Source organism: Laetiporus sulphureus (assembly GCF_001632365.1).
Source record: "Laetiporus sulphureus 93-53 unplaced genomic scaffold LAESUscaffold_23, whole genome shotgun sequence".
In the NCBI taxonomy this organism is placed as follows: domain Eukaryota; kingdom Fungi; phylum Basidiomycota; class Agaricomycetes; order Polyporales; family Laetiporaceae; genus Laetiporus; species Laetiporus sulphureus.
In genome coordinates, this window is record NW_024468532.1 from 370,240 (window position 1) to 398,053 (window position 27,814).

The 27,814-nt window shown below is 52.4% G+C and overlaps 13 protein-coding genes across 13 annotated transcripts; 5 read left to right on the forward strand and 8 right to left on the reverse strand.

Moving 5' to 3' along the window:
- Window positions 1-887: 887 nt before the first annotated feature.
- Window positions 888-2,343, reverse strand: LAESUDRAFT_208206 (uncharacterized protein). Its single transcript, XM_040901582.1, has 3 exons — window positions 2,254-2,343; window positions 1,438-2,194; window positions 888-1,380 (listed from the first exon to the last, which is right to left on the reverse strand). Exons 2-3 carry the CDS (start codon window positions 2,183-2,185, stop codon window positions 1,022-1,024), a joined length of 1,107 nt encoding a protein of 368 aa, XP_040763714.1. The 5' UTR covers window positions 2,186-2,194; window positions 2,254-2,343; the 3' UTR covers window positions 888-1,021.
- Window positions 2,344-3,321: 978 nt separating this feature from the next.
- On the forward strand, window positions 3,322-4,728 carry LAESUDRAFT_654812 (putative YHM2-protein of the mitochondrial carrier family; the record flags this gene model as incomplete). The annotated part of the gene is made up of 7 exons (XM_040904514.1): window positions 3,322-3,382; window positions 3,447-3,463; window positions 3,649-3,786; window positions 3,846-3,996; window positions 4,058-4,235; window positions 4,286-4,439; window positions 4,498-4,728. 7 exons carry the CDS (start codon window positions 3,322-3,324, stop codon window positions 4,726-4,728), a joined length of 930 nt encoding a protein of 309 aa, XP_040763715.1.
- A 413-nt stretch (window positions 4,729-5,141) lies between these two features.
- LAESUDRAFT_654759 (uncharacterized protein) lies at window positions 5,142-6,041 on the forward strand (the record flags this gene model as incomplete). The annotated part of the gene is made up of 5 exons (XM_040904506.1): window positions 5,142-5,241; window positions 5,308-5,589; window positions 5,657-5,748; window positions 5,804-5,905; window positions 5,958-6,041. The coding sequence occupies 5 exons, from the start codon at window positions 5,142-5,144 to the stop codon at window positions 6,039-6,041; spliced, it is 660 nt and encodes a 219-aa protein (XP_040763716.1).
- Window positions 6,042-6,675: 634 nt separating this feature from the next.
- LAESUDRAFT_654616 (uncharacterized protein) lies at window positions 6,676-8,464 on the forward strand (the record flags this gene model as incomplete). Its single annotated transcript, XM_040904494.1, has 3 exons — window positions 6,676-7,368; window positions 7,422-8,102; window positions 8,156-8,464. 3 exons carry the CDS (start codon window positions 6,676-6,678, stop codon window positions 8,462-8,464), a joined length of 1,683 nt encoding a protein of 560 aa, XP_040763717.1.
- LAESUDRAFT_726547 (uncharacterized protein) lies at window positions 8,302-14,002 on the reverse strand. Its single transcript, XM_040909055.1, has 18 exons — window positions 13,740-14,002; window positions 13,320-13,643; window positions 13,097-13,250; window positions 12,614-13,040; window positions 12,247-12,558; window positions 11,959-12,192; window positions 11,700-11,825; window positions 11,491-11,647; window positions 11,246-11,439; window positions 10,973-11,186; window positions 10,747-10,919; window positions 10,326-10,695; window positions 10,073-10,275; window positions 9,795-10,015; window positions 9,557-9,740; window positions 9,067-9,494; window positions 8,906-9,013; window positions 8,302-8,848 (listed from the first exon to the last, which is right to left on the reverse strand). Exons 1-18 carry the CDS (start codon window positions 13,873-13,875, stop codon window positions 8,575-8,577), a joined length of 4,239 nt encoding a protein of 1,412 aa, XP_040763718.1. The 5' UTR covers window positions 13,876-14,002; the 3' UTR covers window positions 8,302-8,574.
- Window positions 14,003-14,279: 277 nt separating this feature from the next.
- Window positions 14,280-15,261, reverse strand: LAESUDRAFT_813206 (uncharacterized protein). Its single transcript, XM_040914466.1, has 3 exons — window positions 15,137-15,261; window positions 14,789-15,082; window positions 14,280-14,730 (listed from the first exon to the last, which is right to left on the reverse strand). Exons 1-3 carry the CDS (start codon window positions 15,218-15,220, stop codon window positions 14,362-14,364), a joined length of 747 nt encoding a protein of 248 aa, XP_040763719.1. The 5' UTR covers window positions 15,221-15,261; the 3' UTR covers window positions 14,280-14,361.
- A 441-nt stretch (window positions 15,262-15,702) lies between these two features.
- LAESUDRAFT_737298 (arginyl-tRNA synthetase) lies at window positions 15,703-17,984 on the reverse strand (the record flags this gene model as incomplete). Its single annotated transcript, XM_040910777.1, has 8 exons — window positions 15,703-15,859; window positions 15,917-16,189; window positions 16,243-16,618; window positions 16,674-17,024; window positions 17,081-17,260; window positions 17,315-17,340; window positions 17,398-17,699; window positions 17,760-17,984. The coding sequence occupies 8 exons, from the start codon at window positions 17,982-17,984 to the stop codon at window positions 15,703-15,705; spliced, it is 1,890 nt and encodes a 629-aa protein (XP_040763720.1).
- A 920-nt stretch (window positions 17,985-18,904) lies between these two features.
- On the reverse strand, window positions 18,905-20,375 carry LAESUDRAFT_813208 (uncharacterized protein). The gene is made up of 3 exons (XM_040914467.1): window positions 20,246-20,375; window positions 19,429-20,189; window positions 18,905-19,372 (listed from the first exon to the last, which is right to left on the reverse strand). The coding sequence occupies exons 1-3, from the start codon at window positions 20,310-20,312 to the stop codon at window positions 19,301-19,303; spliced, it is 900 nt and encodes a 299-aa protein (XP_040763721.1). The 5' UTR covers window positions 20,313-20,375; the 3' UTR covers window positions 18,905-19,300.
- Window positions 20,376-20,682: 307 nt separating this feature from the next.
- LAESUDRAFT_737299 (uncharacterized protein) lies at window positions 20,683-23,018 on the reverse strand (the record flags this gene model as incomplete). Its single annotated transcript, XM_040910778.1, has 7 exons — window positions 20,683-20,784; window positions 20,845-21,084; window positions 21,141-21,610; window positions 21,631-21,995; window positions 22,059-22,500; window positions 22,559-22,625; window positions 22,941-23,018. 7 exons carry the CDS (start codon window positions 23,016-23,018, stop codon window positions 20,683-20,685), a joined length of 1,764 nt encoding a protein of 587 aa, XP_040763722.1.
- Window positions 23,019-23,220: 202 nt separating this feature from the next.
- LAESUDRAFT_759867 (uncharacterized protein) lies at window positions 23,221-23,954 on the forward strand (the record flags this gene model as incomplete). Its single annotated transcript, XM_040912645.1, has 4 exons — window positions 23,221-23,274; window positions 23,333-23,719; window positions 23,775-23,880; window positions 23,941-23,954. The coding sequence occupies 4 exons, from the start codon at window positions 23,221-23,223 to the stop codon at window positions 23,952-23,954; spliced, it is 561 nt and encodes a 186-aa protein (XP_040763723.1).
- A 102-nt stretch (window positions 23,955-24,056) lies between these two features.
- On the reverse strand, window positions 24,057-24,736 carry LAESUDRAFT_726554 (uncharacterized protein). The gene has a single exon (XM_040909056.1). It carries the CDS (start codon window positions 24,729-24,731, stop codon window positions 24,084-24,086), a length of 648 nt encoding a protein of 215 aa, XP_040763724.1. The 5' UTR covers window positions 24,732-24,736; the 3' UTR covers window positions 24,057-24,083.
- A 298-nt stretch (window positions 24,737-25,034) lies between these two features.
- Window positions 25,035-26,164, forward strand: LAESUDRAFT_654569 (uncharacterized protein; the record flags this gene model as incomplete). Its single annotated transcript, XM_040904490.1, has 4 exons — window positions 25,035-25,201; window positions 25,260-25,440; window positions 25,495-25,727; window positions 25,786-26,164. 4 exons carry the CDS (start codon window positions 25,035-25,037, stop codon window positions 26,162-26,164), a joined length of 960 nt encoding a protein of 319 aa, XP_040763725.1.
- A 489-nt stretch (window positions 26,165-26,653) lies between these two features.
- On the reverse strand, window positions 26,654-27,608 carry LAESUDRAFT_759870 (uncharacterized protein; the record flags this gene model as incomplete). Its single annotated transcript, XM_040912646.1, has 5 exons — window positions 26,654-27,137; window positions 27,191-27,204; window positions 27,262-27,308; window positions 27,394-27,480; window positions 27,539-27,608. The coding sequence occupies 5 exons, from the start codon at window positions 27,606-27,608 to the stop codon at window positions 26,654-26,656; spliced, it is 702 nt and encodes a 233-aa protein (XP_040763726.1).
- Between the last annotated feature and the right edge of the window lie 206 nt (window positions 27,609-27,814).

Below are 27,814 nucleotides of genomic sequence, written 5' to 3' on the forward strand. Positions count from 1 at the left end.
ACACCGCCTCCTGGGATGTGTTCGGTTTCCTCGTTGCCTCGTCGCCTCAAAATTATGCAATTGTTCTGTTTGTTGCGATACGGAAGGACTCTAATCATGGGATAATCCAACATGTTGCCAAAAGTTGCTTTGATGTCCTCCTATGCTACTCATCCATGATACCCGTTGTAGCGCATCGTCTCCTCATGGAAGCAGTGTTACTGTAGAGCCATTTCATAATAGAGCTATGTTAGGCAGACTATGTCATGATACCACTATGAAGACATGCTAGCCTGCGAGAAGTGGAGGATGCCTTTGGACTCTAATTGGGGCAACCGCTCGCGAATCAGACTCTCGACTTCCGTCTGACTCGATGTCGGCAGAGCGGACCAAACGATGACCTTTTTGAACATGAGCGACCGTAACTTGCCAAATCACAATCTCCTTGTTGACCACGGAGATGAGCTGCGAAATTGCGGAGGTGACCCAAGTTAATCAGGGGAGACAGGATGATGATCGTTAAACGCCATAGGCATGGCACCTTTGAAGTCATTTTTGGCACGCTGGACGAGATTACGCCTTTTAGCGACTTCATCGGCGTCCAGGGTGGCGGATGCGGCCTTAGAGCTGTACGGCGGCACAGGCTCTCCAGGCGTCATTGATCTAGTCGCTTTCGCGAAAAATAGGCATGAGCAACCGCACATGTACAGTATCTCACACACTTACCAGAGACCAACATAGTCCTATGTGGGGAGGGGGGGGAGAGGAGGCGGCCGCCTAGAGTCGTCTCCTTGAGCGACTGGCGCTCAAGTGCTTGGTACAAAGTTAAGGAGTCCACTTTGTCCGACAACCCCAGTTGCAGCACGACTTGCTGAACGGTGTCGACAGTGATGGCGATGGTCATGGTTCAAGTTGATGTTACGGGTATATCATGTGGTTAGTTTATCTATATTACAAAAGAGTAGCTACTGTAGAACAATTTCATAATAGAGCTGCAGTATTAGGCAGACCATGCCATGATACCCCTATAGGACATGCTAGCCTACGAGAAGTGGAGGATGCCTTTAGACTCTAATCGGGGCAATCTCTCGCGAATCAGACTTCGAACTTCCATCTGACTCATCGGCAGACCAGACCAAACGATGACCTTCAACAGGAGCGACCGTAAATTGCCAAACCTTGCACCGGACAATTCGTCCTCCAGCGTTTTCCAATCGAGCCCATCTAGATCGCCAAGGAGACGGATCTCCATCACAATCTCCTTGTTGACCACGGAGTTGAGCTGCGAAAATGCGGAGGTGACCCAAGGGATGTAGCGGTCCTTGAGGATTACGCAGTGCATGGACAGCTTCTCGAGCGTTGTACAGTGATTGAGGAATAATGAAGTAGGCAAGAACACAGCTGCATTGTGAGAAATGTATTCAGCGGAGATCGAACTGATGTGCAAATGATGTTTACCTTGTTCTACAGAACTGCACGGGTTCCAATCCAACTCAAGGTACATCAGCGAAGGGCCAACGTTTTCTAGCAAAACACCGACAGCAGCTGCATCCTCCTGTGACGAGCAGCGCGCCGACAGGGCTGTGATACTGCGATGGTGCGACCCGTGTAACAAAAATTCGACCAGCGTGCCAATGTCGGTGTCCTTTCCGAGTACCAGCGTATGCAGCTTCGGAGCCACCACCGGGTGCAAACGTTTGTCGAAGTACGTGGATGTCCACGACACCCCACGAAGAGTGAGGCTCTGCACATGGGGAATCCCGTAGAAAAGGCGTACAAAGTCTTGGAACGTGGGGAACTCGCAATACTGCAGGTGCAGCTCTGTTACAGACGACAAGATTTGTGGACCGCGGATGATGGCATCGTTCATGGCGAGCAGGGATATTCCAAGACACTTGACATGGCTCAATCGGGCCATTATGGATGGCAAGACGCGCTCAAACAACATAAATTCGGGTTTGTTCGCTGTGCTCAGCTTGGACACGTTCAGCTCGCGCACATGCAATCCAAGATGTGGAGAGCTCTCGAGGAGCCGGCCGAATGCGCTGCATAGACGTGCATTATACAGCAGGATGTCGGCGAAGAGATGCTTTTGAGCCGATGCAACCCAATTTTGACAAGTGAGGCTGCAAGCGGCGAGCGAAGAGCGATCATGGTGCAGGTAGTCGATGATGAGGTCGCTGAGCTCCTGTGGGACGACTGACATGACGTTTAACTGATACAGAGGAGATTTAGAGAATCTTGTTAGGTAGTTAGGGGGCCAAGGTGACTCACCTGAAAGTCAGGCAGTCAGCAGCACAAAGCGAAGGACGAGCGGCACAGGCAATTTAAATAGGAAGACGAGCAGAGAAACACAGCATAGGGACTGTGCGCATCTGCCGCCAGGGGCATAACATCAAGATTTGGATCCGTTCATACGGCGTTCATCTCTGGGGTGCGAAATGGTTTAGATTGCTCCGACTCCTATCGGCGGCAGCTAATTGCAGCGTCCACAAGTTTGAAAGGTGGGCGATGCGCCGGCCATTTTGGAAGGCCGCCAACGAGTCTGTTCCGCCTTCTCGAAAGGAGGCTAGCGCTGATGGCTGCAGTGTCCATCACGTAAAATAAGCCTGAAGCGCATCCGGATCTGGCTTTTGCGACTAAGATCAGCGACAACGAGGAGGGTCGAGGACCGTAAAAGAAGCACCTTTGCCCGTCAACATTCTTCGAGCCTAGGTTCCGCTGCCTTGTGACCCTTGCCGAGTGTGCACTAACGGCGAGCGTTGGAGCCGCGACCAAGTGAAGCAGTTCAGCATCCAATCAAGCCACTGATGGAGCTCAGCGCTCATGCATCATGAGTCACCGCCCGACGTTCGCGCAATATCATCTTCGCGTTTTTGAGTTAGCCTACGGAGGGCGGGTGTTGGTGGTGGTGGTTGTTTCACAAATTCGTGATCTTGTTGTGCCTTGACTTGGCCACGAGCGCCGTTTGAGCGGGGAGCTCAGGGCTGGACCGCCTGGACGCGCATGATTGATTCCGCGGAAGCATTCCCCCGGATTCGTCGCCCCGCACGATCAGCGACAATGCACTCTTTGCTGTTCTCACCGTCTGAACGGCGGTAGTGAGAGGATTGGAGATGGGCAGCGCGACAAGATTGCTGTTCGGCCGACTCGTACCACTACGGATGGGACGACGTCGGGCGTTAGAGTGAGCGCGTCTGCGAAGGATGGGACGGGAGCCCACGCTCGTGTTTGCGGGAAACAAACACTCCGGCTGTCTGCCTCCCCAATACTTTACTGTTCTCCTTCCTCGTTACCTCCACCCTCGACTTCATCTTCCCTCGTCACTCGCCGTCACCAGCCATGGCCATCGAGAAGGGTGCACCTGGTCAGAAGGGCGTGAACTGGTCCAACATCGCTGTCGGTGCGTATACGCGCCTGTGGCTGCTGCGTCACATTCCCTACTCACTTCCTGCCATGTCCACCAGGCGGAATCATGAACATGGTATTTGAATCCTCGTGTTTTCGGAATTGCATTTTACGTTGACGCGTTGCGGGACGGTATGATGACACGTAGTTCGTGAGTATCTCCGCACTCCGTCCTGTCCTCGGATCATTGAAATAATCGTTCACAGGAGGCAAGTTACTCTTCGATGCGGTATGCGCACACATGACTTCATTGCGCAATAGGCCACGACTCTCGGGCAGCCACTCGAAGTCATCAAGACGCAGATGGCGGCCAACCGATCGCAGACCATGCTCCAGGCTTTGCAAACAATATGGAGCCGAGGAGGTGTACTGGGCTTCTATCAGGGTCTCATTCCATGGGTACGTAAATTGTCCGACCATCGCTCATCTCCGTCGCTTAACGTTGATGGTGGCGTCAGGCGTGGATAGAGGCATCCACAAAGGGTGCTGTCCTGCTGTTTACCGCGTCGGAGGTGGAGACGGCCGTGGTGGGCATGGGCATCAGCCCTGGAGCCGCTGGATTGCTGGGTGGCATGACAGGTGGTGTTGCACAGGCGTACGCGACGATGGGTGAGCATGGCATCCGCGTTCTAGTCGTCACCTCGGCATTGAATGAATGAATTTGCGATAGGTGTCTCGACATGCATGAAGACCGCAGAGATCACGCGGCATAAGCAGGCCGCGGCGGGTGTCAAACCTCCTTCGACGTGGGCCGTGTTCGCGGATATCTACCGCCGGGAAGGTATCCGAGGCGTTAACAAGGGTGTCAATGCTGTCGCGGTGCGGCAGATGACCAACTGGGGCTCAAGGTGAATAGCCCTTGACTCATATCACTGACGGTACTGACAAAGTGCCTCAGAATGGGCTTCGCTCGTCTTGCCGAAGACATGATCCGGAAGTTTAAGGGCAAGGGCGAGAATGACAAACTGACTGCGTTCGAGAAGATCATGTCGTCGACAGCGGGTGGTGCGTTGGGAACATGGAATCAGCCCATCGAGGTCGTCCGAGTAGAGGTCAGCTCCCAAGAAACGCGCATATAATTGCCTTTGACGCGAATCCTCCCCTACTCAGATGCAATCAATGGCGAAATCGAAAAACCCCAACCGCCCACAGAAGGTCACGATCGCGAACACGCTGTCATATATCTATAAGGAGAATGGCTTCAAGGGTCTCTATCGCGGAGTCACGCCTCGTATCGGTCTCGGTATCTGGCAAACGGTATGCATGGTGTCCTTTGCTGACTATGTGAAGGTTTGGTGCGTGATTCTTCCTCGTCTTCTAGCATGCTGGTATTGGAGCTGATGGTGTAACGCTGCATCCAGGGTGAAAGGCAGGTAGAAGTATGAAGATCACACGCCACAAAACCTCTGTTGTCCGCAGGTAGTTTAGCTACGATGGGTTTATTTTGGGGCGCTTTATCTTGTCGGAGACTGATGTCGTTTAATCTATTGCTATCGTCCATATGTGCCCTTGTACATTGTTGAACTTTGGTCGAGTTCCGAGATGAGGATGTGGCTTTTGAGTTGGTGGATCGGGAGTTATCAGATAAGATGCAAGCCCGGAGATGTTGCCGCATTTACTACCTACTCGAGTCCCCGTGATTCCTCTGTATCGCTCACCATGGGATACATACTCTGCCAACATAGCAGCTCCTGTTTCTCGTTCCCACCTCTACCCTTAACTCAGTCCCAGGCTCAACACAGAGCATCCCCAGCATGAGCACCGTCGCCGCGCCAAAGAAGATCAACCCCCTCCTTGCGGCGTACCTCGCCTCGCTTGCCGCACACCCATTGAGGACGAAGGCGATCACGACCAGTTGAGCAATGTCATCCTGTCATCAATATCGACAAGATGGTCTCATATTTTGACAATAATGCCCAGGCGTCCTGCAGTTCGGCCAAGAGGTACTCGCGACACATTTCGCGGGCGTGCCTGCGCAGCAGGTCCCGAAAGACGCGCCGCTGTACGCACGTCTGCTCGCACTCACCAAGATCAATGCCAAGGCACCCAAGATGGCACTGTATGGCTTCTTTGTGTCTGCGCCGCTCAGCCACACGATGGTGGGCCAAATGCAGCGGCTTTTCGCGGGTAAAACCAGCCTCTCTGCGAAGATCGGACAAGTGCTCGTAAGCAACCTCGTTGTGGCGCCCATCCAGGTGTTAGGTCAGTACACGTAACAAGCCGTTAAGCTCTCGGAGAGTATTAATTGCATATTGCCGACCGCTTGCAGTGTATTTGTCCTGCACGTCTGTCATTAATGGTGCCAGAAGCGTGGACGAGGTAGTGAAGACGATCAGAGCGGGCTTCATGAGCGCACTCCGGGTATGTGCATCTCCATGGCTAGCCAGAGACGTACTTCTCATCTAGTCGCTGTCAGGTCACATGGATGACACTGCCGCTCACGATCGTCTTTGCCCAACGGTATTTGTCGCCAGAGCTCTGGGTTCCGTTCATCAATCTCGTACAGTTCATCACTGGTGTGAGTCGGCCAATTCGTGCAAATTCGATTCGTTTCAATTGTTGTGCTGTAGACCTACTTCAATATGAAGTTGAAGAAGATACGGATGGCTATGGAGGCGAAGGCCAAGAGGGACCAGGAGGAGAAGCGAGAGTAGGTGATTCCCGTATTATGTACGACTTCCTCGACGCATCGTGTATTTTATCTCGGTTATCTTCTATGATGGTTCTGATGCAACAGAATTGGTTCCCACCCCGCAAGACCAGAGCTAAGCACCATGTTATCATCAGACAATGTGAACTGAAACAGCCTTGGGATAATAAGTCCTTAAAGTCTAACTGCATCCGCATTAATTGCACCCGCTGTCACTCCGTGTGTTCGTTGCAACCAACCCAGGTCATTGGTTGAGGACAAGCGGGCTTCCCGGCTCCTGCACACGCTTTAGCGAAGAAGTACCACCATCTCCTCGGATCCCGAGGAAATTACGCAAACCATTCACTACGTTTCAATTGCTCAAAGCCATGGTATGTCGTGCTGGTCTTGGCGGCATTGAATGTCATTATGACTCCATCCAAAACATACGTTAGCACGGTTACAGACGGCCCGCAGAAATGTTTGTCATCTAGAAGATGGTACCAGGCGCGGTCAAGAGTTGAGACACCAAACATGCATGCCATGTATGCGCAAGCGTACGCTTGCCAAAATTATATCCAATGCTCTGGCGAGGTCAGGTACAGGAAAAACCCACCCGACATCCCCGTGAGATAACGTCCCTCCCATCTATCCTCGACATGGCGCCATGGGTACTGCGCGACTCGACAGAACACGACGGCCTCACGTACACCCGCCCTCTCGGTCTCAGCGAGATGGGATACCACTGGGACAGCTGCTTCAACGGCACCACCGACCTGGTGTGGCACTACGTGACGGAGTCACATCGTCCCGAGCATTTCGACCAGGCGAACGTCGTGCGCACGTGGATCGCTATGAAACAGTACCATCCGCTCCTCGGCTCGCGCCTCGAAGGGTGGGCACAGAGCCCTTCTAATGCCGTGCGTATGGTCGTCTCTGAGAGGCGGTTAGCGGAGCTCGTCCCAGGCGAGCTACAGTTTCAAGAGGCCGCGACGCCTGACGCAGTGCAGTGCCTCATCGACGACATCATCTACGGCGAGCAGCGGTCATTCCCAGACCTTCCCGTTCGCGTATTCATTCTGGATCGCACGGACCAGCCGGGTCTTCACCACATCATCTTCAATACAGCGCATCTAATAGCCGACGGCGTGTCGCACACCGTGCTATGTCGTACGTTCTTCGACATCCTCACGTCCCCGCCTTCGCAGGAGGTACCTGATCTGGAGAAACGGCTCGCAATGGTGGTGGCTTGCGAGGATTTAAACCCTGCGTCAAAACTCAGTGTTCCCCGCCAAAGATGGAGGCGCGCCATCGCCTCTGTCATATTTGCCTTGCGCCGGAAAAGGATGCAGGTATTTCTTGTCCGATTCCCCGCGGCTCCCTATGACTGACCAAGCTCGGCCAGGGAGGTCAGCCGCTCCCGGGCAAGTATAATACTGGCACTTACCACACACCTTCCCGTAAAGAAGATCTCAGGCTTCGCCTGACAGAGTCTTCCACTGCCAACATACTCGACAATTGCCGCAGGCATGGCATCACTCTTGCGGCGGCCCTCCCAGTTCTGGCACAATTGGCCGCGGCGAGAACACTACACATACAACATGTTCTCGGCAAAATATCTGACGCTGACTGGGAGCAGCGCAGGCGAGAGCCGATGCACTTTTTTCTGCCGGTGAATTTGCGGCCATACCTAGACGGCGACTGGCGAGAGCGAGGAGGCTTCGCGCAAGTTTTCCTTTCCGTCAACCTGTTCTACTGTTCACTCCCTTTCCTGCCTTCCCAAGCATCTGCCGGTGGTGGGTCGAGAATTTCTGCTACATCACCCTCTTTCTCGACTTTGCTAAGTCGGGAACATTTCCTCCTGCGTTGCGATATTGTCAAGAAACAGATGGCCAGCTACATTGCACACCCACTCTTTCTCGAGATAGTGGAAGCTGCTACGAAGAGTTCAGTAGCTAGACGAAAAATGATCTACGAGCACTGGCAAGCAGCAATACAAGGCCGCAAATTAACAGGAGAAGATGTACCCGTTAGCGTCTTCGCAGACGATTTGACCTACAGTCTCGGGTTATCCAGCGGCGGAAATGTAAGTGGCGCACAACTCGAATAGTCAAGTTATGGCGCCTGAAATTCTTCCAGTACGATTCGGTCCAACCTAGTAACTATCCTCTCGCTCCCGACCATCCCTTGTCATCACAAACTATTCAAACATCAAAATCATCCACTCCTGACAGTCAGCAGATAAGACAATACGAAACTCTGCATATCACATCGTGGGAGACTCATCTGCATGTACGGCCAGCGTATTTCTACCTTGGTGCAGTCACCACAAAGAAGCAACTCACGCTGCTCCTCAGTTGGGATGCGAATGTCTATGAACATGCCTTCGCGGAACGATGGCTTAAAGGAGTCGAAGAAGCACTACTATGGTACTTGGAAAGGTCATGAAGGAACCTATCCCGCATGAGCAAGCTGCGATGTCCCTGTTGAAGTAACGCAGGTAGTAAAGGCTTGCTATTCGCTATAGAAAATGGCTGAATATGTACACGTCTCATCGATCATGACGCCGCATCGTCTATGACGGTTACATAGTGCGGGTCGTCTGCCCGGGGGGCTTGCACGTATCGAAGTTGCCTAGACTTCCATGGCACGGCCGCGGACTCAGACTCAACGAAACTTTGCTCGCCGATCTCAGTTTCTACAACCCAACCGTCCAGGATGACGTTTCCAGGACGCGTCACCCAGACGGTCCCACGGAACGTGACGGATCCCAGAGGTTCTAACACCTTGCGATGTATTAGACGACCAGCGAAATGCGCAGAGGCGAGCTGACTGAAAAGACATCAAGAAATTGAGACGCATTCAATTGCAAACCAATGTGTCGCTCACGTTGTATGAGACCCTCTCCCGTCCTCGGCGTTGAGCTTGAGTACCACCCGTGAAGGGTTGGTGGGTGAACAGTTTCGGAGCATGAACGAAATATGCACACAGCAAGGCCTAGGATCCGCTCGTCAATCAACCAATGAGCATCGTCTATGGAGTCAGCTCACCCGCGGGAGAAGTCGTGTCGTACTGTACTGCTTGCGTCTATTGTCACCGTGATCGGGTCCATCTCGACATTCCATTCACTCTCCCGAATAGCTCCCAAAATCTCTAACCGCTCCCGCTGCGTCTCTGCATACATTGAGCGTTTAACTTTCATCCGTTCTGCTTCATTAACAATGTCCTTTAGGAATGCATGGCCTGCCCCCAGTGTAAGTCCCGGGATAAGCACATGTCCACGACGGCCTTCTGCTGGGAGCTCCCAGCACAACAGAATGTCGAGAGAGTGAGGATTATACAAAGGGAAGATGGCTGGGTGGCTGTCCGGTGGGATGTAGGGATGAGATGAAACAGCAGATCGAGTGCTATATGTCCGTCTGTTGCAATGGATGAAAGTTCTCATGTCTGCCGTTAGAAGTGGGTTGGAATTGGAGTCCTAACAGATGACCAACGAATCAGTCAATGTCACTAGGATGATAGTTCAGGACTGCTGCTGACATCAAACACATGCCTGCAAATGAGATCTATTGGTGGCGGCCTCGTCAGATCTGGTTGGTCACCGTGCAGTACGCCTCGGAGCTTGTTGGTGACAAACCGGACGGTGTCCACAGGATCCGACCTTTGCTGCCATGGTACAGCACCCAGACTAAATCGGACAACTTGATATGGCGGCATAATGCTCCTAGGACACAAGATTTGAGCGAGAACAAGCAGATCGGGAGCAAATGCAACACACGCTTGATATGAACCCAGCGGGGCACACGTCCACATGGGGCTCATGGCGATAAGCTGTTTCAAAGTGACCACACTTCCTTCAGCTGCGTTTTCTACCTCAACGTTCACTGTAAACAAATGTCCCGTCGACTGGCTTGCCTCCGCCGAAACCGCTATTTGTATCAAGGGGGCGACTTCATAGTGCCTAATGACGCGAGTGCAACGAAATGATGATGCATTCGCCTGGTCACATAAGCATGAGCTAATTAATAATGGGTCAAACAAAGACAGAACACTCACTTCGCGAAACACGAAAAGGATGCATAGGTCCCGATCACAAATATCAGAGGCATGCAGGATGACTGGAAACTGCAGGGATTCTTCGGGTTTCAGCTCCGATGAGCCATGGGTGCGACTCAATGATATGAGATGCGGTATCCGAGGAGATAGCGAATTCGAAGAATGTATCAGCTCTGCGACCGATGAGCCTTCACTTGACGGTTCTGTTCCTTAGTCAGTTAAAGGATTGACCTCGCGTGGGAGGACCGGTCACCTGGGCTATTCGGCTTGTCGACATCAAGCCAAAGCTCATCTTCTCTTCCGGCTACCATCCACAGCTCGCCGATAGGATTTGTGCCGGAATTAGTGATCCACAGATTGAGGCGTTTGTACTCTCCTTGAGCCAAGACAAGATGCTCGTCGTCCACAAAGCTGGTATGCAGCCGCTGGAGGGCTTCTTCGACGTCAATCTTGATAACAGCATCAGGCGCATACACTTTATTTTGTCTTTGTTGCGATGTATCGTGCAGTCTAAAACCGCGCATTGCTAAAGATTCTGTTACTGGTAGCAAGGATAAAAAGTCGTATGTGACATGATCGATCACGAGTGATGCACATTGTTTGCACTTGACCGCAATGGGGATCTACAATCTCGTGTCAATGGAATCGAATGAAGTGATACTTGGCCAACGGACCGTACGTGTTTCCTTCCCTCCTAGCGTGATGCCGTCAATGACCTCGACTTCAACAAGTTCCTTCGCACTCTCGGGGTTATCTGAAGAGGCCTCCCGAACAGTGATCGAAAGTCCGGATATATTGATATCGACATCGAGAGGGTTTGTCATCACAAGGTCAACCCAGAAGTCCTCTGTAGTGATTGTCAATTCAATGCTCACACTGCTGTATGGTGAGTGTTCTGACCATTCACAGCGGCTTTGCGGCTGCGCTCAAGTCGCTCTTTCCCTCGAGGTCTCCAGAATGCACTCCAGTCTTCCTCTAGCCGGTCCCACTCTGCTGGGTCCCCTTCAACAGTATCGCCTGTGAATCTGACCCTAGTGCGTTTGGCTTGGCAGAGTGTTACTGGCAACTGAAGACCAGCAGCTTCCCATTTCTCTCGCTCAGTCGTCTTGAAATGCTGTAAAGTGTAATGTCAACGCAGTCGATAAGGTGTCATCTGCAAGGATTCGAACTCACCTTCAATGCTACTCTGAAATCCTCTAGGTACACTTTGTCCGTTGAAATGCGGCCATCTGGAGTGCTTCTTCCGCTAGACGCTCTAGATGAAGTCGGGTCGGCTTGCAGTGAGTGATCACAAGAGCTGCCTCTCAGTAGCCCTAGGAAATATCGAACAGCACCTTCCGTATCACCTGTCGTATACAGAAGGCGGCCTATTTCCGAGTTCATTGTAAGATTTTCACTTAGAAAGCCCGAAAACGTACCTAGTTCATGTTCAATTCCAGGCAAGACAGCCTCGAATCCTCGCCACTGTGCGGGATCAACATCTTCACTGTCCCAGAAAGATGGAGAAACTTCTTTCTTTGGGCGCTTCAGGTACAGGTCGTGCGCCTTGCGGAAGAAATACAGAGCCAATGGTTTCTGCATTCACTAACTCAGCGAGGCTCAACGTAACAGCAGGAAAGATGCTCACAAGGCCAACCTTTTCAAACCTATCCGCTGCAAGCAGATACCACAGCGCCGATCTCCTGAAAGCACCCTTCCTCTCACTGAGTAGTGCGGCATGCGCGAGTAAAACAGTGCTCGGAGGGTCTTCTGCCTTGAGAAGCTCTTAGTCAGGATACAGATGAGTCGATACGTCCTCAATGTTTGTTCGCTTGCGTGGTTCACGACATTCGTTAAACCATTCAGGCGAACAAATAAAGAGAAGTCATAGATAGAACGAGACGTACACTACCAGCGGCTTGAACTAACCACCGTTCGCCTTCAAGCACGGGGCCGAGAAAATCCTTTCTGTCAATACCAACAGCCCATCGCACCGCATAGGAAAGGGCACGTATTTGTGCGTGTGCAGGCGATTGAGTAGGGAATTGCAGAGTCTGACTGTGCGGTTGCAGGGTTGATAGAGCATGGGCAGCATGCAAGGCGAGCGCCGGAGAAGGGGCCAACAGAAGCGGGAGAATGTCCTATGACAAAATTCAGATGCTGAGCGGTCAGAAGGCTTGACGGGAGACGCTCACAGAACCTCCTCTGCCTTCTTTCCTCAAATTCTCCCAGACACTGACAGCAAGCTTGACATCTCCTAGCATAGTAGCGAATTCGGCCAGCCGTCTTTGCTGTGTAACGACAGCGCCAACGGCGGTTCCAAGGGAGGTCACTGACGTGAGCGAACTAACAGAATCCTTAGGTCCATGAGATGCCAACCGGGACGACATGGAAGATACTGAAGCATTGGTGCCATGAACCGCAGTCGCTGAAGATGCGGCGGAAGAGCCAAACAATCGTCGGGTAGAAGAGAAGAGGCGAGATGGCAGGCGACGCGATGATGAATACTTGGGAGAGCTATTCAGTTCCTCGGATTATGTCAGAAACAGGCGTATGACCTACATTTTCATTCCAATCGATCACACACTTCTCCATCCAGGGTATTAGGCTCATTACAACAAATTCCCGGACGAACTTGCCTATCTGTTGAATGTCACCCTCGGACAACCGTATCGTACGACCTACGGGAGAATCCTGCATGGCTGCACTCTGCTGCTGACCTGCTCTCAATGCCGGTGGGCCAGGTGATCGAGGTATAGGAGACATGGCAGGTCTCGGGGTGTCGGGAGCAACCAGCCCAGCAGGAGTGGGACGCGGAGCAAGAGGAGGGGTATCCCAGGCCGCGGAGGGCTGCGGAGGTGGTGGAAGGTGGGGAGGAAGGGAAGGGACCGGAACCGGTGCAGGCAGAGGATCGATAGGAAGTACGAGGGGTAGGAGGTAACTATGTAAGCCATACTGCTTCTTGATCGCATTGAACAAGGCCTCAGCTCTACGATATAGCATATTGTCAATCCGTCAAAACGAAATGCCGTCAAGGGGACGCACATGGGATCTGAGAGGGACGAGTTGGAGGGGTGGATTATCAGGTAGTATCGGAGATGCGTGGTATCGACCCATGGCGGAAAGTCGAGAGCACGCGAGTTTAGATCCTGGAGGGCTTGTAGAGGATTGGCCGCTCTTGTGGATACAGCAAAGATGACTTGGTGGGACAAACGCACAACGGGGTCTTAGTGGCACAATGCTTGCAAGCGGAATGACTGAGACGTACTGGCAACAGGATGATTCCACCCCTCATCGCTGTTGGGTATATGATCACCTTCCACGCATCTCTTCACCTCCTCCCACCACGGTGTTTTGTCCTTCCAGGAGCTTTGCTTGCCAGTGCCATCTGCACCGGCGGTGAGATTTGCCTCCACCGTCTTAACCCATGGTCCGGCACGGTGACTGATCCGAGCACCAATCCAGTCCATAGTGCGCGCGGCCCTCTGTTCCTCATCCTCATGTGTTGCTTCTTCGACCTCTGAGAGGTCCGAAAACCGTAGACCAAATGAGCTATGAGGAACTGAGACGAGTGATGTCGTACGCGTCATCACTGTATGGGAATTAAATGCACCGGGGTCAACAAAGGACGGACATTTCATGGGCATGTGTCAGCGCGGGAGGCGGCATGATTCCATAGCGTACGAACCTTGTGATAGCGGAACAAAGCATTGAAGCGTCTGAGGCAGAGAAGGTAAACTAGAAGCCTCGAACAGCTCCTCTACATCCGGGGTGGACAATATACAGACATGTGGACTCAGTGATGAAGGTAAGGCCGGCGCCATGTCTTGACGACAAGCAAAGAGAGTTCCGATTTGTCTATGTCCAAGCTATATGAGTGCTCCCCTGCAGTTCAAACAATCCGCCTGCTCGAGAATGGTCAAAAAAAAAGTCAGTTCGACATCGTCGAACGCGCACGGCGTAGTTAACGCGGACGCGTCACGCTTGGCACGCGCGATCGAGTGACATCGTGAGAGACCATACCTGTCACAACATCGAGTCACATAGTCCTAGGGCGCGGCATAGTTCACGTTCGTGCTTTGGTCTCTCGCTCTGGATGCCTGCTCTTGTCATTGAGCGCGCGACATATCCTCTTGCGGTGCTCAGCTATAAGCTCTTCACCAAGTGATGATTAACGAAAACTGCCGCAATGAGAGCATCCTAATATCATATCGCGTTCCTACCGATTCTATAGCTATATATTCGTACAATGTACGTCCCATGCATGTGCCATCAAGCAAGTACTAGTACAGAAACATCCTCTCGACTGCTCAGAACCGACCCGGACCACCTCCACAGCCGAATGGGCCGCCCCCAAATCCCCCGCCGAATGGACCGCCGCCGCCGCCCCCAAATCCTCCGCCGAATGGACCGCCGCCGCCGCCCCCAAATCCTCCGCCGAATGGTCCTCCGAACATCCCACCGCCTCCCGTCTGCCCGGATCCGCCTCCGAATAGACCGCCGTGGTGGTGTCCACCACCACCAAGCAAATCTCCAAGCAGAAGTCCACCCGCCATACCACCCAAGAGCGGCAGGTACTTCCGTCCACTCGAAGTCGGATTGCCCTGTGGCGGCTGGTACTGTCCGTACCCGGCATTTCCATTTTGGTTGTAACCATATTGTTGTTGTTGTTGTTGCGGCTGTATGGGAGGCAACTCGTCAGCACATGTCAATGTCATGATCAATAGTCGGACGCACCTTGCCCATCAGGTTGCTTAGGAAGCTCTTTGATGACGACCCGCCCTGGCTAGGCGACCCTGGCTGCGATGTCGCATACCTTGAGTCATCGACATTCAAGTATTCATTCTTGGAGCCGCCTTGACCCGAGAACGAATGCCGTCTAGGAGTATAGGGCGGCGGAGCAAGGTTGGGATTAGCAGAAGCACTAGCCGCAGCTAGCCTGTCCCGAATGTCCGGATGCTCGCGGAGGAATTGCTCGTCCTCGTATGGGTGCACCCAGATCGAACGGGGTGGATTTGCTCGTGTATCCACCTGTAAAGTCCGTTAGCTGACAATTGATGAGACATTCACGACGAGCAGGCGTACCCAGAACGGGTGGTTCGCGCGCTGATCATAGTCTTGAACCCACCCCTCAGGCAATGGAGGCAACTGGTTTGGGTAGTAACTCATGATGGCTGTAAGGAGCAGAAAAAGGTATGCAGGATGAAGCTGATCACCGACGCGAACGATTCGCTCTTTATATTGCTGCGCACCACTGCGCTTGCTTGCTGATGTCATCTGGATTGGGTCCAAACTCCAGACTCCGGACTCCGGACCAATGCTGTGCAATTCTGCTTTCCTTACTTGGCAATTCTCCGCAGCTGAGGCACTGCATCCAGGCACATGTAAGGGCCAGCTACATAATGTCCAGTCGCAGATCGGAGTATCGAACGGGACGTCCTTTTTTACTTAGAACATTGGACAGCTGATCGCAATCCCATATATTTAATATGTTTCCGATGCCCTTTGTTGTTGTGCTATAGTCAAGTAATCGGGAGATTGTTCTATGCATGGGGTGATCTCGACGTAAACCTCATATGACCGCTAAATCCTACCGTGGTACACAGCACAAAATTAACAGCGACACATCGAAACAGAAGGAAGTACGCGAATTACATTCTAGTCAGCGGCGAGAGCGATAGTAACTTCATGGCGTTCCCAAGAACATCCCGAGCGCAGGCGAACAGGAAAAGGCGAGCTTGAGCCAGTTTATGTTCCGTTCCCATCACAATAAGTGATTCCCAAGTAGAGCTTATGACGTGGCTCAGCCTGGAGGTAATTTGTCAGAAAGCGGTGCAACGTCATGATCAAATGAACATCTCTTACCTAAAGCAGAATGATACTATGTTGCTGGGTTCGTGCGTCTTGAGCGCGGTGCGCACCAGGTCGGGGTATGTTCCAAGGAGGATAATGATCTCACGAGCTTTGGGCTCCGCGAGAAGTGCGATATCGATATCGGATGAAGAAAGTGGAAGGACGACCGCTGGCGCTGCTTTACGCTCAACAGAACAGAGACGGGCGTGCGCATATTGTAGATAGGCACCGGTGTCGCCTTCGAAGGACGTCATGCGTTGAGGGTCAAAATTGTACGCATGTACTCTGTTAAGTGTCATGAGTAATCATATCATCGACCACTCGTACAAATACAATACCTCTTTGCCTGCATATCCTGGATTTTGATGCAAGTCATTCCGATCTCGTCAGCAGTGGATTCGGGATCCTCAATTTGTTGTAGCTTCTCAGCATTCTGTTGCATCTGTGAGAGCATAGCTCCTTTCGCCATGTCCAGAATCTCGTCCAGGAACTTGACGTCTCCTTTGCGCGTGCTCATCCCGTTCACACGCCCGAAATTGACGTGCTCAACCATATCTGCGAAAGGGGCGCGCATGAGTGAGACGATTTTGAAAAATTGCGCAACATGGAGATCTTGCTGGTCGCCGACAACGTAGATCATTTTATCAAATTTGTACTCCTCGTAGCGCTGATAAGCGCCAGCTATATCTCGCATGATATAGATAGTGGTGCCGTCTGAAAAAAGGTCTCCATGATACAGGTTGACATGTGTTTCAATCCAGTAGCTTACCTGGCTTCTGCACTACAGGCTTCCCAAGCTTCCATTGGTTCAGATCGACAGCAAGAGCAAGGTCATTTCCGGCCGATGGTTCCTCAGAATCCTCGTCCTGCATGACGAGAACACCTGCAGCCATCGCAGCCCGCTTCTTCTTCCAATCACTGTCGCTTTCCTCGGAGGTCTTTGTGGATAGTAGTCCTTCGCTCTGAAGGATATCCATTGCCGCCTTGATCTGAGCAGGGCTGACGAGGGACTCTCCCGCGTAGGTATCGAAGCGGATGTTGAGCCGAGCATAAACCTCAGTGTATTTGCGAATAGATAAGTCACGAAAACGGTGCCAAATCGCGAGGGTTGGTTCATCCCCTGCGCCACACGGGAAGATTAGCCATGAGACGAGGTGTACAGAGTAAATGGCTCACCGGCCTCCATCTTTCGAAATACTTCACGAGCAAGCTCATTCGTGACTTCTTTTTTCCCTCTTTCTTTCTCCATACCGGCGTCGCGGTTGACTTTGACATACACTTCAAATAGATGCATGATCGCATTCTCCGCCAATGCCTTTTCCGAACCGTAGCGTTCGAACCCTACGGCAAGAAGACCTGGATGATAAGGTAAGTGATCACATCGAGGACCTGGACAAAATAAGAGCGAACCGAATTGTTTGCCCCAGTCACCGAGGCTGACGAAAGTACAGAGTTATGACTTGTTGGAAATTGTTCGATTGGATTTACTCAACTAATTCATTCTAACAACCTGCCACCCATTGGCCTCATAGATGTTAGAGATCACCGCACCGATGATAGTGCTTCGAAGGTGACCCGCATGAAAAGGCTTCGCGATGTTGGGACTGCTGAATTCTACGATGACTTTCCTCCCGATACCCTGCTTATTGGTACCGTACGTATCGCCCGAATTGTTGGCGGAATTCCCGGCATATGCTTTGTCCAAGACGAGGCGAGCAAGTGTTGACGTGCGCACATAAAAATGGACAAATGGAGATTCCCCTACTACACGTTCTAAATACTGATCGGGAGAAAACTGAACGCCATTGTGTGAAATTTCAGTGAAATGATGATCATTGACAGCTGCTTTACATACCGTGCTCGTAACCTTCTGAATCAATTCCGGCAGCTTTGTTTTCAGCCTGAACCGAGGGACAGCGACTGTAAAGTCAACACCTTTTTTGCCTAGATCCACGCCCGTAAAGGCAATGTCGACTGATATCTGGAGCGATTTGGACAGGTGAACTGCGATAGCAACTCGAAACGCGTCAAGTGGAAAAGAGACAGGATCTGCACCTGCAACATTAGGGAGATTAGACATTCTAGGTAAATGCCGTAGCAGCGAAATTGGTACGAGATGATGGTGATAATGGACAAAGTGACTCTGCGTCGAACTTGAAGTTCAAGTCCGACACCGAGTCACTTTGCGAAGTATGTACAACGTGCGGCACGTGAGGCACCCAGATTGCATTGAAAGGGACCCACAAAGGGCGCGCGTTTCCGTTCATCTGTACGCGATATCTGAGCTTGAAATCGGAATTGGGTCTCTGGAGTGCATCACAAGCCTATTTGTTCAACGCACGATGCGACCTGTTAGCAGTGAACGTGTGAGCAGCAAACGCGCCATGGCTCGTTAAGAAGTTCATATTAACACTATACCTGGGCAGTGGGCTTTTGGCAAATAATATTAACACTCGATTGTACTGCAACCCGACATGCCTGTGTCACCGTCATTCTTTCGATATATCGTGCCGAAAGCTGATGATGGAGTTGACCGCATCAGGAAAGCTCAAATCGACTTGTAGCTCGAGCTCCTCCTTTTTGACTTGTTCTTCCCGTGTTCAACGGGCTTATACAAGCCAATGACTTCGCACGATAACAAGCTTCCAACCCCGGAGAGAAAAGTCCAGGAAATGTTGGTGTGGCCCCGGCGTTAGCTAGCCGTCACCTTCCTGTCTCATGGGCGCAAGGAGTGAGAGGCCGGTTACTATACTAGGACCAGGCCTTTCCGTACTCGCCCGCTCCGTTTCCAAGTACCGCCTTGCGGCGCGTTTCAGCCGTGGCTTGGCGCTCGGGCGCGACGCGTTGAGCACGTTCCACCGAAAGTGCACGTCGGTAGGCCACTTCCATGGCTTTCTCGAACTTGCTATCTTGTTTGATTACGGCACGCTTACACTTGAGGCTTAAACAAAAACACTCGAATATAATCCATTGCAAGTCAAGGACCAAACCAAATCTGTTACGCCTCTTTCACTGTGATCAATGGCATAACGTCTGCAGTACATACATAGTGCCTTGCTGATGTCATCTGGTTTGGGTTCCGGACCAATACCGGCATGACAGGTTTCGACTATGTACTAGAGCTTCTTCACTACTTATCACTGAAGCAGCCAATGTCCAGTCACAGGTCTGGGCATCGAACAAATTGACAAAAGGTACAACATAAATGAATTAAAGGTCGTAAGATATTGATAATCCACCTTAGAGCACAAGCGAACGCATGAGCGGAAAGCGATAGACCTTTGATGAATCCAGCAGTGGCATAGTGAGACCTCGAGAAGTGTTTGGGTATCGTGAGGGATCGTGAGCGTCGTAGCAATCGAACGCAATGGCCATCTGGGCCTCAGTGGAAATGAATTATGTTGAAGGAAGCGCCTGCAGTAAACGAATCATGTCTGTGATTACCTCGACTTTTCTCTCCATGGGCATCTGCAGGGAACCTCGTCAATTCCGGCAACCCAGCACAAATCCAGTTAATTGCTCACTTCGAAAAATTCGTGCATACGCTGTCTTCGCTCTGCGCTCGCTTCCTCTTTATGCGCGACCTTCTCGACAAACGTCCATGTATCTCGGTCGGGAACCTCCTCTTGTCCTCTCCTGGAACGACTTGTCCGCCCCATCATTTCTTCATGCCAAATATCCCGAGAGACAGCTATCGCATGCGAGCCATGCTCAGAGACGCCCCACTTTGCATCACCAGACCCCCAGCCCGCACCGGCCCCATCGTCAACATGCGGATCGAACCAAGAGGGATCTGGTGCACCTCCCCAATTGTCCTCAGGTGCACCCCGATTGGCAGGTGCACCCCGATTGGCAGGAACACCGCCCCAGATATCCTGCCCTACGTCCACATTCCAGCCACCATTCCCGTCGGCCTTTCCCCATCCATTGGAGTTATTCCACTCTTCCTCCAGCCGTTCGAGGAATTCCTCCATGCGGCCCGCCTCCTCTCCCCTTTCCGCCGCAAGCACACCATTCCGCCAAAACGGGATGAGATCCCTCAATCGGTTGACGTGACTCTGCCCGTCCCATTTGCGCAGATCCGCGTAGGGTGTGTGATCAGGTTCCCACCCGGACACATCTGGCTTCCAGTTCCCGGACTCGTACTCTTCCACCTTGCGAGCGTGGGCCTTCGTCCGTTCGTGCGTCACTGCAGCAGGCCCTGACATGGATTCAAGATGCGCACGGCTTGGGGTGGTGCAAAGTGTGCAGTACCAACCCCCCTGTCCTGCTGTGCGGCTAAAATCTGCAAGCGGATACAATTAGTCAGTGAGAGCTTAGAGTGTGTCACAGCAGACTCACGACGCTTATTCCTGAAACGAGGTGGCGGCGTGGATGAGGCCTGAGATGAGGGCCTGCTGAAACTCATAGCTGCTAGACAGGAAGATTAGCAGGAGGATTCGAGATGACCGTAGCTGGGTGAGAACAGACGACTGCAACTGAACTGGACTGAACGGATGAGTATAGCAGATCTGAGATCTTATGTAAACACGTGGTCCGCTTCATTGAACGGCTATCAATGATTGGAGCCACAGGCCACGGACTTGCCGGAATTAGCCGGGTAAAATGGCCACTGCCGCTACTACACTGGTTCAAACACCTCTTGCTGCAATCAAACAGAAAATTGTAGAGTCTGCACTCCGGCGTAAGGTGCACAGTACCATGTTATGCGATATCAGTATACAGACGAGGCGACGTAACGATCGTCTCCGATAGGCAGTCCTATAACCTTATGAACTTCACGTCGAGGTTCCGGATAGCGGATCGACCCATGTTCCATTTGGCCACAGCGTTGCGGGCATCGTATAATCTCCGGTAGTATCCGAGCCCATATCGGTATACTGCATTGAGAAGACATTGTCAACTGACCATGTACGGCACGGAGAACCTACGCTACTCACCGCGAGGCGGAAAAAGTGCGGCAAGCCCATTTGAAGAGATGCCAAGGAGAAATTGAGAGCGACTCCCACGTAACGTTCGACATCGTCGACGATGAGAGAAAAACCATCCCAGTCGGTGCTGGAGTCTGGCAGAGGGTTCCAAAAGATTGTCTGATTATGCATCGATACGGAAGCATCATAGTTGGTGGAGTTGGTCGTAAATGAAGGCACGATCGAGCCCGATGCACCATCCCCTTGCAACTATTCCGTATGATGTTTAAGGTCAATGCAGTCAACTGTGTAGAGAGCTGACATACATCTGCAACAGTTTGGAGTATGGAGTCGAATCCCCATGCGGCTACTCCATTCAAGAACATGCCTAGCAAGAAGCCTTGGTATATTGCTGATAAACGGGTCGGAAATGCTGTCCCCGGTATGAGAACCATTGCAATGATGTAGTGATGCAGCCTAAGTTCAAGTCCAGGCAGCAAAGCAAGCACCATTGTGGTCAACCCGCCTGCGACATACCACCCAAGATAGTAAATTAGCCAACCGGTCTTGCGGATTACGCGAACTTGATTAAGCACGAGTACCACCAAGATGACGATTATAATGATTAGCGCGATGATCGCTCCAGGCTGTCTCTGGAGGTCTGACGCTAACAGACGATCTACGGGGATTTTGTCCATTGTAAGGTTCGTGAGGACGCCCGTCCTGAAAGTAGGAAGGTACCACACTGCGGCCTCGATAGGTGCTTTCCAGAAGACCGGCATGGTAAACCTGAAAGCTAGGCGCCAGAACGCATACGCAAAAACAGAGTGGGAAGGAAAGCGGCGAAGGCATCGTCCAGTGGAGGCGGAATGGCCATTGGCTCCGAGAAAAATGCGACGTGCCAGAATCCGATGCAAACAAGACACCAGAACGCTACGACAGGTTTAGGGCGCAGGAATAGGAAGATCATGGCAGTGACTATGACATTCAATGCGAGTGCTGGGGTGCGGAGGTCATCACAGTGGTGGAGGGGAGTTGTGTTCAGGAAGCGGAATGAGAGTGGGAACGAAGTTGGGAACCCGATGGAATCCAAGCCATTTGCACTGAATGGCAAATAATCGGTGTACTTGCCTGTGAGAGCCAAGGACGCACAGCCTCCTTTGGAGTCGCCGATGAGACCTCTGAGCGTTTATGATGAGCATTCAAAAGTCTAGTACGAGCCGGCAGTGCGGAATGACACTCACGCCTGGATGGCTGCGGCACATATGAAGCTGTCTCCACGATATGTTCTGTTCGCATCTCCACCGCCCACGATGAGCGGCACCCATTCAATTTGGACATCGCCTACCGTGCGCGGATTCTGCAGCACAGTTGAGCTGCAGGCAGCGGGGCAGCGGAAGTCGAACGTAGTGTTGCTGAACGGCTCGCAGTCCTCTCCATCCAGTCCGCAGCCGTTGTTCGCAGCCCAATACGTTGCCGTGCAACCAATGAACGAGTCAGCTGGTGTCAAGAAGGACTGCGCTCGGGAGAAGAAGGCGAGTCCAATGATGTAGGCTGCTGCGAGGATCACGAACAGCCACGCATTGGTGAACGGGCGGGCGAGGCGAATGAGCGCGGGCTCTAGCGCGATAGTGTGCGCGTGCCGTCCGGTACTATGCAAGGTAAGGGTTAGGAATGGCGTGGGATCTGCGGCCGAACTGCGTCGGTATGGGCGGTAGAAGTCGAAGCATTCGTATATTCATACCTGGCAAGTCTACTTTCGGACGGGGGCCCCTAACATACCGTGCAAAGCGTGCGAGTCGAACCCAGGGCTGTGCTCAGCCTGCGATGCCATGAGTCAGGAGCTTGCGATGTCGGAAGGCATGTCTCGACCTCGAAGGTCTGCGGAAGTTTCGTGGGCGTGGGCGTGGGCGTGAGACTGATCACAGATTCGAACTCAATCTCGTCGCCGAGAGGAGCTCGCGAGCGAGATGGAGTCCATTCGGCTTGCCGGTTGTTAAGTATCAGCGGTAGCCGTGACACTCACAGGCGCATCAAACAGCCCGTCGCAGTCGGTGACCTTACGAAGCGCCCAGCGTTGGAGGAGCCATCATTAACGCGACGAAATCGCACCTCGAGCTATGTACAATCGATGAGGCCAGACGGGGACCAAAATAGACGGACAAATCGCAAATCCGCACGGGTGGAACGAGCGAATAGGACATTCTGGCAGCCGAGCTATCACGAGCGAGCGCGCTATGCTTGAGGCTGTACTGGCATGCCGTCGGCCGCAATGAGGCAGAGCTATATATTGTCGCTCAAATTCCACATGAAGCCATCAATTCAACACCAATCCCATACAGCTATATCTCCCAATCACCCGCAATCGTTCTCACCGCCATTGCTATCCGACAACAGCTGCCCGTCATGGCCGTCCCACCAGAGATGACTGTCCTCAACATCAGCGGAAAGTATATCATGGTGAGCCAGATAACGATGCACCGAGAGCAGCTCATCGAGGATTCGTGCTCACATGCAGAGCAAATCCTTGAGCGATCATACCGACGAGATCCTTCGATTGCAAGGACTCGGCTGGCTGAAGCGCAAGATCATTCGCATGGGGACGTTGTACCTCAGCATCAAACACTACACCGACGAGAACTCCATAGAGCACATTGACATCCTCCAGACGCTGTCAGGCCTATCCAACACGGACGAGGACCGGATCCTAGACTGGGAGCCACGGCCACATGAAGACGATACCTTCGGCAATGTGCTGTCTCAGAGCAAGCGTGTCTCTATTGATGAGGTAGACAACGAGTGGCTGAAGAAAGGCTGGACAAAGGACACAAGAGAAATGAGTCTGGTGCTGACACGGGCAGAAAGCGACACTGCAAAGAATGGTACAAGATGGGTAGCAGTACAGGTGGGTTATGGGCCGGGCATCGTTGAACTTCGGAGGATAACTGACTGGCACGAAGACATGGGGTTTCGAAGAAATCAATGGCGAGAAGAGACATGTAAGGCACGTCGACTTTACAGGTCCAGAGAAAGAGAAAGTCCAAGCTCGTCTGGTATATGATTACCGTGAGTACATGCCACTGTGTTCATAGACTCAGGCTGATAGCAACACATGGCGCTCGGCAGAGGGCACATTGTGACCTTGTGGTTGATATATTGTAGAGATGCGGTGTCATGTAAGATATCTGATCAACGAATGTGGACCAGGTTTTGAAGACAAAATTATATCAAACTTACCTGCATGCCGGAGATTGGAGGGGTGGGGAGGCTTAGTCTGTCTTGGGCGGGAAGATGCTAATAATCTTCCACACTGCATCCTTCCCGCGCTCCCATGCCTGAGGTCCTCTGCTTTCGTCGCCACCAAACTCAACCATGACCCCGTCCTTCGACCATTCACACCAGATTCCAATGGATCCGGACGATGGTCCCGCGCCTCCGCCTTTGCGGTCAGGTTCGCCCATAGTCTCCACAAACTCCTTGCCTGTTGTTTCTGGCTTCACCTCAAAGTGAGAAGGACGCGGCTCGGCGTTTTTGTTGGTAGAGCCATGCGAGAGAGTAAGAACGACCGGAGAAATAGGACAGGATGCGTATGTCGACTTGAATTTGCTTTCGGATGCAGATCCGGTCTTTGGTTTTGGGACGTTATAAATGTCAATACCATCGACTACGACATCCACATCCTTCAGCTGGTCGCGTAATAATCCTGTTTTGGGCTTGTAACCATTGATTGGCTTGAACATAAGGCTGAGGCCGAGCACATAGTAATTGAAATAGACTACGTCAGGATAGGACTTCACTTCAGGCACGGCGGCTTCAGTGATGGATGCAAGAGCCGTCAGAGACGATATGTGTTTGGCGAGAGTCTCAGAGGACGGATGCAAGCCCAGGAGCTGCTTAAAATCGAGGGGAGCTGACATGGTCGTCAACTTCGAACTGGGAAGCGCCCGAAAGTTCATTAGATCTGATTAGATAGAATCACGAGTGCCTCAAGGTGCTCGACGCGTGCGGGGCATCAGTTGCAAGTCACAACGCGGTCGATGTTCGACCACATCTCCAGACCGCCTCATGTTCAGCAAATCACGATGGACCCTTCAGCATCCCCTAAAGCCGTAGACGAAGCGCAGAGAGAACGTCTGAAAAGGCGCGTTGCCAATGGTGCCGACGGTCTTGCGAACTATGTCTTCCCCCTGCACTATCCCGTAAAGTTACTGGGCGACATCATGGCCGCCATTTTCCATTTAGTCAGTCCATACACACCTAACCTGATCCCTCTTGCTGTTTTCCTGCTTGCACTGCCTGTAATCGCCTTTCTATCTGCATCGGCTGGCTGGCTGGTGTGGAAGAGTGTTGCAGTCGCTTGGGAGACGGAGTTGGCTCTGCAGTATGGGTGCGTCTTCCTTCAAACAGGCTTCTTGCTTGCCGCTTACTTTTGAACGGGATACTAGCGATGGAGTTCCTCCATATGCGGAGGTCAGTCTTGCAAACATGGTTGCGACGCAACCCTATGATATCTCTCTTCATCTTGTCGTCCCTGCAACCGAGTCCAACTTGGCACTTGGCAACTTCATGGCGTCCCTCACGATCTCATCTCCTGCAAACAGAATGCTCGTTCAGTCACGCAAAGCTGTGAGAAACGTTTCCAGTTCGCATATATGCTTGGTCTGATGCATGTGCTCGCAGGCTATCGTACTTCCGCGCTCGTCCGCGCCCTGGTCATTCTTGCCCAACTGGCACGGCACGGTGGACTTGACTGTGCCTTTGCTGCGCTCAGTTGCTCTGGAGACATCTCGTGCCACGGCCACTATCGAGCTTGGCCGACGAGACCGCTGGAAGAGCATCGGGAACGGGGAAGGGCGCGAGTTGAGTGTGCTCACCGCGGTGTTGCGCGGGGTTGTTGTTCGCAAGGGTATTCGGTGGGTCGTATCGTTGCATGTTTCGAACAATTACTTAATCCCACACGCATTCCACCAGGGGCTTGGTGGCCCGCTTCCCCCTAACATCCGCCTTCATGGCTGCAGGGACATCGCTCTTCATCTCATTCATCGTGTTGGCGTCATGCCTCCTCCCGGCACTCGAGCTGCGCTTCAACAGCGACCCATATCAGGATAAGCCACCCCCGAGGCGCAGACGATTGCGACGACGGCCTAGTATGAGCGCAGCAGACACGGATGGAGCCCGTCACAACCCGAAGTTACGCAAGCGGAGCAGAAGTGCGAGTATCAGTACTGGGCACGAACGACGCTCGTCCGCAACGGTACGCGTTTATCGCGCATATTCATTTTATGCAATGGCTAACCGCTCGTCCAGGACGATCCATCGTCGGTGGCACCTTCGACAGAGCCTCGAGTAAAGTCAGAACCGGAAGATGACTATGAACGCTTGGAGCCTGACCTCAGTCAGCAAGAACGAGCACTTGCAGAATACTACGCCGAGCTTGAACGTTTCCAGAACCAAACTCCGGAGGGTAGCTTCCGCTTACCAGACATTCCGCCGCCAATGGGCGCACCTGATCCCGTGGACGATACGTTCTATCCCCTCCGTAGACGTGCCTCAAGGTCTTCGTCGGGTCGAGATGCAGATCGTGATGATTGATAAAGATGATCGCCAGCTCGGTTGTAATGGACGATATGGCACTGTATTCAATTTGTAGTATGCCTTCGCTATGTAACACATATTAGCAGATAAATGTCTAGTAGATCCTCCTTGCCTCCAAGTCCATAAATCCCATCAAGCACCGAACAACGGCACTGACATACCCTTGACCCAGCATGGAGTGTTTGGCGACCCGCGCCGACCCCTCATCCCCTCCCGCAGCTCTGACTCCAACAAGTTTGTCAGATCAAGCTGTCTCGCTTTGACCCGCATCAGCCTTTGTTCCTGATCCTACTTCTTCATGCTTCTCCTGGGCTTTGCTGCTGCCATCTTTACCGGTAGATCTAGTCTCTCCTGTAAGTCCCTTTACAAGATCGTTGGCCTCGTCCCCTCCAAGCCCCAACTCCTCAACCAATGCCAACAGGTCATCTTCGGTGACATTTACTCCTTGCAGTCTCGAATCTCCCAGCTCAGCACCAGCATCGATCTTCTTTGTATCCTTGCTGTTGATCACCTTGTCCTTGCTGTTGATCGCCTTGTCCTTGCTCTTCAATGGAGAGGGTGATCGCGAGATTGCGGGCTGGTGATGCGGATGCATCTGGGCGGGAGAGTACGCGCCAGGCACACCGATGGGTTGGGAGCGGAGTGTGGGCTTGTCATCCTCGAAGGGCTTCCACTCCTCCTTCAGGCGAAGGAACTGGTCGACCTCCTCGAATTCTACTGCTTCCTCGCTATGTTCTCAGTTTCAACATTGTGTCACTAGTAATGTGACGTGCAAACGCACAATTCGTCAAATGTCTGTGGGGGAAACAGTTTGAAAATGCGTTAGCACCGTGTGCTGCATAGATGACTCACCCCTGGAAATTCGCCGCCAATCAGAATGCCAGGAAGTTGTTGTTTGTCTGTACCGGGTTTGGAGCGGTCAGTAAGGCCGGCGGTGCAGCATCTGGTGTAGCGAGCCATACTAGCCTCGTGGGGCTTTCCGACGCCAGAGCTTCTTTGCCTCCTCATCCGAGGCAAGGTCGTAGGACGTGAATGGGACTTTCTTGACCTGCAAGATGCGCAGTATGTACTCTGAAGACCAATCTCATTAACCAGATTGTGTGTAGTATTGTTTCAAGAGATTGCACACCTTGCCGCTGGCGAAGAGCTGTCTGTGAGACAATCGTGGTGAGGAAGAGCTGGATTGGAGGAGGGCCCATTTGTTGTAAGGCAGAATGAACAGGCAGGACGATGCAGATAACGAGAATGTGCTGTCGGTCACCAAGCCAGAGTCAAGGCTGGGCCAACGCCGTTAGCGAGCGCTAGCCGGACGCGTAGGCACGTGGCTCCCTCAGACTGATCTCATGATTAAGTAGAGCCTTGATGTGCTTCTCCCCTCGGCGGGGGCCCGCAGGACATGTATATA